Source organism: Cupressus sempervirens, chromosome 8 (assembly GCF_028749045.1).
Source record: "Cupressus sempervirens isolate cs-2001-9-10 chromosome 8, ASM2874904v1, whole genome shotgun sequence".
Lineage (NCBI taxonomy): Eukaryota > Viridiplantae > Streptophyta > Pinopsida > Cupressales > Cupressaceae > Cupressus > Cupressus sempervirens.
Genome location: NC_143125.1, coordinates 590,509,855 through 590,518,438, shown reverse-complemented (window position 1 = coordinate 590,518,438; position 8,584 = coordinate 590,509,855). Strand labels below are relative to the sequence as shown.

The 8,584-nt window shown below is 33.1% G+C and overlaps 1 protein-coding gene across 1 annotated transcript; it reads left to right on the top strand.

The window, feature by feature from the left end:
- Positions 1-3,926: 3,926 nt before the first annotated feature.
- LOC149543814 (B3 domain-containing protein Os03g0120900-like) lies at positions 3,927-4,595 on the top strand. Its single transcript, XM_089795845.1, has one exon. It carries the CDS (start codon positions 3,927-3,929, stop codon positions 4,593-4,595), a length of 669 nt encoding a protein of 222 aa, XP_089651971.1.
- Positions 4,596-8,584: the final 3,989 nt, after the last annotated feature.

The window sequence follows — 8,584 nt, the reverse complement described above, 5'->3', positions numbered from 1 at the left end:
GTATTAGTTAAGAAAACTTGATAAGATATTATGTGGTGGATATTTATAAGTGGTTTTTTAGGTGTAAAAAACTATTAGGACGTGTCTTGTGAATAAATTAGAACATTAAAAATATGTTGATGTTTATTTGAGTCTTTTTTGGAATTGGAGAAGTGATTTATGTAAATTAAGTTTTGGTATCAATTTGTTCAATTTATTTTGGTGTTTGTGATATAATTTAGTTAATTAGACTTTTTAATATCTTTGAAGAGTATGGTAAACAAGGATTATATCTTCTTTAGTCAAACATTTAACATATTTGATTTCATGACCTTTTTTAAAAAGTAAATGAGACCTATAAGAAATCATTTAGAGAATATTCTAGATGTTAATGCAAGTGGGTAATGAAGTAATAGTGTTGTAACACTTAATTAATAGAAACCATCAAATTATATATATATATATATATATATATATATATATATATATATATATATATATATTTCATTATTTCATCATTGTAATGAAATAGCTTACACAATAAAGCATGTAATAGAAAGTATGTTTCAAATACTTGACAAAAGTATATTACTTTGAAAGGTAGCTTCATACTTCAACTTGAGGGGATATCTCTCATGTAATCTTCAACAAGAATGCAATACTCAACATATTGATGATAAATGTCCACTAGCTCTTATGTCTTGTATACGACCTGAGCCAGGTTGGATAATAAATTATAGCACCTAAGACAACCTAAATATTTGTATAAGATAATAAAAAATTGTAATCATATAAACTATTTCAAAATTAAGGTGGCAACAATCCAACTATCCATAGCTCAACACATATCATATAGTTAAGGGTATAACAAGATTATTCTCAATATTTATTTGACTTATATACTCGAACTTTCAACAAAAAACACATCACTTAATAATCGCACCAAAGTAAGTCCAAAAGAAAAATATAATTTTTTTTCCAAATACAAATATAAATATATATTAAAATTGTCTAATCTTTATTTTTAAGTTACACATGGAAATCAGTTATACTCACTTATTATACCCACTTAGATCATGAGTTTGACCCTCACAAATAGCATTATGATTGCTTTATTCAATAATGTACTAGATTTTTAATATTTTATTTAGAAAGCACTATAAAATTGTCTCTTGTTAGAAAAATCAAACTAGAATGTAAGAAACCCATATTATATAAGATTCAAAGCATCAAAATTTAACTAGCATCTACATCATTAATCCTATCGCCCACCTTACATTATCATTAGCTTATCTATAACATCACAATTTACTAGATTTTTTAATTTTGATTCGAAACTACCATAGATTTGTCTCTTATAAGTAAAATCAAAAGTTAAAACAATGAGAAATCCCTAGAATATTAAATCCAAACTAGAAACCTTTATGACTAGCAACTAAATCATCAATCCCACCATGCAACCCACAATATTGTTATTTCCTTGAACAATGTGACAACTTACTAAATTTCTAATTTTCATTAGAAATTACTATGAATGTGTATCTTATAAAGAGAAGAAAGCTATAATGTAAGAAATCCCTAAAAATAAGATTCAAATCGTCAACCTTCAAGTAGAAACACTTTATCAATCTTACTACTCGTCCCACATTCTCATTGCTTCATCCAACAACATCACAACTTACTAGATTTCTATTTTTTATTAGCAACTACTACAAATTTGTCCTTTATAGAGTTTCAAACTATTAGTCTTTAACTAGAAACTCCATCGTCAACCAAACCACACACCTTGCATCATTATTACTTCATCCAACAACATTGACACTTACTAGACTTATGATTATAACAAGCAACTAATATAAATACTTCTCTTATTAGTAAAATCCATCTAGAATGTAATAACTCCTAAGTGTAAGATTTTAACCATACATCTTTAACTAGAAAGTAAATATTCAATCCCACTACCCACCTTAGATAGGAAATGGATATCCAACCTCTACCTGATGAACCAATGCATAAATTATCCTCATACACCATTAACTTATATATATATATATATATATATATATATATATATATATATATATATATCAATTTCACTTCTATAAATTTATATCTTAAATTAGTAAAATCAAATTAGAATATAAGAGCCCCCAAGTGAAAGATTAAACAATCAATTTATAACCGTCAAGTAATTATTCAATCCCACTAGTTGTACCTTGCATAGGAAATGGATATCCAACCCTTAGGATGGATCAATGCATAAGTTATCCTCATAAACCATTAACTTATTATTTCAATTTTATAAATTCATTTCTTATTAGTAAAATTGAATTAGAATGTTAGAACCCTAAGTGGAAGTTTTAAACCATTAATTTTCAACTAGCAAGTAAATATTCAATCCCACTACCTACTTAGATGAAAAAATGGACATCCAATATCTAGAACACAACAATGCATAAGGTATCCTCATACACTATTAACTTATTTATTTTGATTCTATTAACTTATTTATTTTGATTCTATAAATTTATCTCTTATTAGTAAAATTGAATTAGAATGTAAGAACCCCTAAGTAGATGACTCAAACCATCAATCTTAAACTAGCAAGTAAATATTCAATCTCACTAGGCATCTACCTTAATAGAAAATGGATATCCAACCTCTAGAATACAATAATGCATAAGTTATCCTCATAAATCATAACTTATGCATTAGGGGAAGAGCATAGATAACTAACAAGGGGTCCAGTAACTATTATGTGTTTGTGCACATGACCCCCCAATAGCTAATCTTAAAGGAGCCCCAAAAAGTATCAAACATGTACCTAAACTTGATCACTTCTTAGCTTTTTTGGTCGACAATAGGCCCATTTGTGCACCACTAATGAGACATTTATGTATGACTAATTGAACATTTGTTCACAAGTACTAACATTTTTTTAGTGCACAAGTGATTTTCTTTGAGTGGACAACTATTCCTACATATTTGAGTGGGTATTGGGTGACATTAGAAATGACAATGGTTTTTTCACCCTTCTACACTTGACGATCTCTAGAGGCAGTTTCATTAATGCCCATAAGCTAAAACCTTAGCTTTAGGCAGTCAAGGTCATGACATTCTAAGACAACCAAAACTAGTCTACATAGTTAAGTCGTGATAGCTATATGGCAACTCGAAAAAACATCAAAATCAAACCTATTATTCAATATGTACAATTGCACAAATTTAAGATAGATAGATAGAAAGAGATACCCTTCCCCAAGTACATCCTAAAGACCAAATTGACACTTCCCATTACATTTTGAGATGACCACTTTTTTGACCTTTTAACACTTGATGATCTCTGTAGGGGGTTTTGTTAATATTTAGACATTGAAACCTTAGCTTTAAGCAGTCAAGGTCACATACTAAGACAACCAAAGTAGAGCTACAAGTGTTAAATCCTGATAGCTCTATGACAACCTGAAAAAACATCAAGATCAAACCTATAATTTGGTTTGTAAATCACATGAAACTAAGATACATAAATAGATAGAGATACCTTCCCCAAGTACATCCTAAAGACCAAATTGGCACTTGCCATTACATCATAGAAGCCACCATCTTAAAAAGACAAGTGTGTGGCACATCATGAAGGCCAAAAATAAACAAGAAAAATCTTTTCTCAATTTCCCCACGCTTTCGTTCTTCTTCCCTTTGTTGCATACGATAAAACTCCATCCCAATAATTGCCTTGCACAAGCGACCTTTGGGATGAAGACTAGGGCACAAACGTGGGTGTCCAAGGCCCATAATTGTTTCCCGCACTAGTGCGCCTCACCACCCAATCAATCACCTTCTACTTCACTAGATAACATCTGAGGAAGTGCAATTCAATTCTCCCAAGCTCTTTTTACTTCATAAGCCAACACTATCCTCTCAATCCTAAGCCAAACCCAAAACCAGGCATGGAATGGGAAAGGAGAATGAGCCATGAGGAAGAAAACGGAACGGGCGAAGAGAACGGGGTTCTCAAATGGACTCTCCTGTTCGACAAGGCGGTGACACCGTCCGACGTGGGGAAGCTAAACCGGCTGGTGATACCGAAGCAGCAGGCGGAGAAGTACTTCCCAATGGAGGTGCATTCAAACGACAAGGGACTCCTCCTGACCTTCCATGACACCGCCGGCAAACCGTGGCGGTTCCGTTACTCTTACTGGAACAGCAGCCAGAGCTACGTCTTGACCAAGGGCTGGAGCCGGTTTGTTAAGGACAAGAGACTTGTAGCCGGTGACATTGTTTCCTTTCACAGAGGGACGTCCGAGGCCCGCCAGCTTTACATCGCCTGCCGCTCCCGGCCGTTGTCGCTTAAGCAACCTGCGCCGCGGGTCGTCAAAGGTTTTGGTTTCCCTTCAGCGACTGCTTGTTATAACCCCCACTGGATGCACGTGTTTTGGCCGCCCCTCGGTCACATGGAGGGCCTCGTGTGCCCAGCCGCTGATCCTGTGGCGGTCTCTCGGGCTGAGATGAATGGAGATGTGGAGGAGCCCCGGGCAAAGAGGAAGGAAGTGAGGGTCTTTGGTGTCGACTTGGCTATGTCTAGGAGTCTGGGTGGCCCAATGCACTTTCCCTCCTAGTGTCTCTTGTATACTCACTCTCAAACACAGTTTATCGATATCTGGTCGCATTTTTCATTTACAGAGTTCTATTGGTTTAGTTTTCTAGGAATGACCGTGTAAGTTTTTTTTGTCATCAACGTTTCGGATCACACTACATGATCCATCATTAGGATGCAAGAAGGGTTCTTTGACTCTCTTGCATCCTCATGATGGATCATGTAGTGTGATCTAGAATGTTGATGACAAAGAAAACTTACGCAATCATTCCTAGAAAACAGATAGAACATTTTACGTGGATTGTGGAAATATGATAGCTTTGATTCACAAAGTTGTTTTCGCTATTCAAATCTTAGGTTATCTCTTTAGTTAGGAGGGAAGAGCTTCTGAGCATCCATTTCATGAGTGTTTCTTGTGCTATTGAAATCTTGTACTCGGCAAGACTTGACCCTTGCAGACCTTTTTCTGGAGTGTTCCTTATGCTATTGAAATCTTGTACTTGACGAGACTTGACCCTAGCAGGCCATTTTCTAGAGTGTTTCTTATGCTATTGAAATCTTGTACTCAACAAGACTTGACCCTAGCAAACCTTTTTTTGGAGTGCTCCTTATGCTATTGAAATCTCGTGCTTGGTGAGGCTAGACCCTAGTAGACCTTTTTTTGGGGTGTTCCTTATGCTATTGAAATCTTGTGCTCAACGAGACTTGACCATAGTAGATCTTTTAATCACCTTTCAACTTTTATCAATATACCAAGGACCTATTGTAAGTTTTTGTAAATACTCAGATTATCTGGCAAAGACAAGTATAATAATGTGTTGGTTATACTTCACTTATAAAGTCATTTTATCTATTCAATCTATGGGTACTTCTTTAGTTAGGAGGGAAGGACTTGAGGGTACATGTATCTTGTCAAATTGTATGGATCATAATCGTGGAGTATCCCTTATTCTAAATCTTGTACTCGATAAAACTTGACTCTAGTAGATCTTTTTATGGAGTGCTCCTTATTGAAATCTTGTGATTGATGAGACTTGACCCTGGTAGACCTTTTAACCACCTTTCAACTTTTATGAATAGATGAGGACCTATTGTAAAAGTTTGTAATTATTCAAATTATTTAATAAAGATGAGTATAATTATGTGTTGGCTATGCTTCATGTATAAAAACATTTTAGCTATTCAATCTATGAGTGCTTCTTTAGTTACGAGGGAAGGACTTGTGGGTACATGTATTGTGTCGAATTCTATGGAGCACAATCATGGAGTATCCCTTATACTATTTCAACCTTGCACTCGATAAGACTTTCTTTTTAATCACCTTTAAACTTTTATTGATAGATGGAGGACCTATTGTATAACTTTTTAAATATTCACACTATTTAGCAAAGACAAGTTAAACTATGTGTTGGATATGATTCATTTATAAAGTCATTTTGGCTATTCAATCTTGGTTACTTCTATAGTTAGGAGACAAGGACTTGCAATTATTCATTCTATCATTTTTTTTGCAGAGTACAATTTTAGAGCATCTCTTGTGCTATTGGAACCTTGTAGTCGATAAGACTTGATCCTAGTAGGCTTTTTAACAACCTTTCAATTTTTATCAACATACCAATGACCTATTGTAAAACTTTGTATATATGTATACTATTTTAACAAAGTCATATTAGCTATTCAATTTTGGGTTACCTCTTCAATTAGGAGGGAAGGATTTGCTGGTATTCATTATGTCGAATTTTCATAGAGCATGATTATGGAGTCATCATCTATGCTATTTGAGCCTTATACTTGACAAGATTTGATCCTAGTAGACTTTTTAACAACCTTTCAATTTTTATCAATAGACCAGGGACCTATTGTCAAAGTTTGTAAATATTCACACTATTTGACAAATATAAGTATAATTATGTGTTGGTTATGTAGGTAATTATTGTGGAAAAAGTTTCAACCCTTTAATTGTTTGTATTTTGACTTAAATGTTTTTAAATGCTATAAGATTTCCACAAGTCATACAAATATATTTTGTAGCTTCTAGGCATGATTGTGTGAAAATTCTTTACATCACCATGTATGTATTGTCAAACTTTGTAAGTACTCACACTATTTAATAAAGATGGGTATAATTATGTGTTTTTTATGTAGGTAATGGCTGTGCAAAAAGTTTTGACCTTGTAGTTTTTCTATTTTGACTCAAGTGTCTATACATTTCTTATAGCCTTTGGACATTATTTTCCACAATCCATACAAATATTGTTTATGGCCTTTGGAAATCACTGTGTGAAAAATCTTTACATTTCCATGGACCTATTGTCGAACTTTGTAAATATTCACGTGCTATTTAACAAATATAAGTATAGTATATGTTGGTTATGTAGGCAATGGTTTTGGAAAAAGTTTCAACCCTATATTTTTTCTATTTTGTCTCAAAATTATTTAAATGCCAAGAGATTGCCACAATCCATACAAATATTCTTTGTAGCTTACAAATATGATTATGTGAAAATTATTTACATCAACATTAATGCAGATAATTTTCACACAATCATATCCAAAAGCTACAAACAATATTCAAATGCCTTTGTCAATTTTGACCTAGAGGAGCATGTAAATGCTACCATCTATGTCTTTAATTATAGTCTATATTAAGTACATCAAGAGAGAAGTTATGTTGGTTGTGTAAGTAAATGGATTGGTAAAATTTTTGATCTTGTGATATTTTGTTTTTGACAAGTCTTTGTCAAAATTTTCCATAAATGTATATAATAACTATATCTTTAATAATCCATATAAAGTATGGTGAGCGATTGTCATGACCCACCTTGTGCAACTACTACTTTGTGGACATTTTTGACTTAGTCGACTTGGTTGGTGGACCTCAACTGATGACTATGAGTTTTGGTCATCTTGAGTATCTAAATTGGACCTTTGGCCGCTATATTGTTTGAGTATTGATGTAGTATCTATTAGTTTGACTTATGATGCTTGATGTAATTATGTTCTCCATTTCGTATTTGATTTGATATATGCTAATGTGATGCTTAATGATCCACCTTGATCTTTGATGTCGTTATAATAAATCACAATCCTACATTTTTGAAACACTATGAATATATTTTTGAGTTTAGTGAAATGTGTTGACCTTGATTTGATGATAGATATTTTGATAATGCTATATTATGTTGCTCCACTTGATGTCTTATTGTTCACATGGTTTTACCTTCATATATGTTTTATTAGTATGCAAATTTAATACAAATGTGATTAAATTTGTTTGATTATGGTTTACTAGGAACTGCTTAATTGATGAGTTATGGAGTGTCTAAGGTTTTGTAGTTTGAAGGTGAGAGTGTGGTTAAAGTAGAGGACGCAAGCTCCTCAACAGTAGTGGGTATGGATGATCTAGGTTTGCACAAACTACTTAGGGATACTGCCTTTTCTGATAGATTAACACTTCTATTTTTGTCTAAACGTACACTTCTATCTCTTTCTAAACATCTATATAAGTAACTCTAGATTTTGTTATTGTCACCATATCTTGGGTGTGTGACATTGACATTCTTACATAGAAGACTAATATTTCATATAAATGCATTTTAGATAACCATACATATTTATTTAACTATTGGCGAGGAGTCATATTGAATTAGAAAATTTGATTTATTTCTATTTTATTTTCCATATAGCATAGGACTCTAGTATAAAAGCACATATACCATGGGATACCCTCTTGGCATGTCAAGCGGGTACATTAGGTGTCAAATAATTCATTTAGATGTTTTGGGTGTCACTTGACAAAATTCTCTATTGATAATTAGTAAATATTTTGGGCATGGTTGTCATTACTAGAAAACCACATGAGTAAAAGATCACTATTGAGAATTTGTGTGAATAGGTAAACTAGTTAAGAAAATAGGAAAATATACAAAGTCATATCAAAGAATAGAAGATTAAAGGAGAGAGACAAGGGAAATAACAAACAACACCACCTAGGGGTTATAGATGAGTCAA

Excerpts from the sequence above, each read along its gene's own strand:
- LOC149543814 (XM_089795845.1), top strand. The coding sequence starts at position 3,927 with ATGGAATGGGAAAGGAGAATGAGCCATGAGGAAGAAAACGGAACGGGC.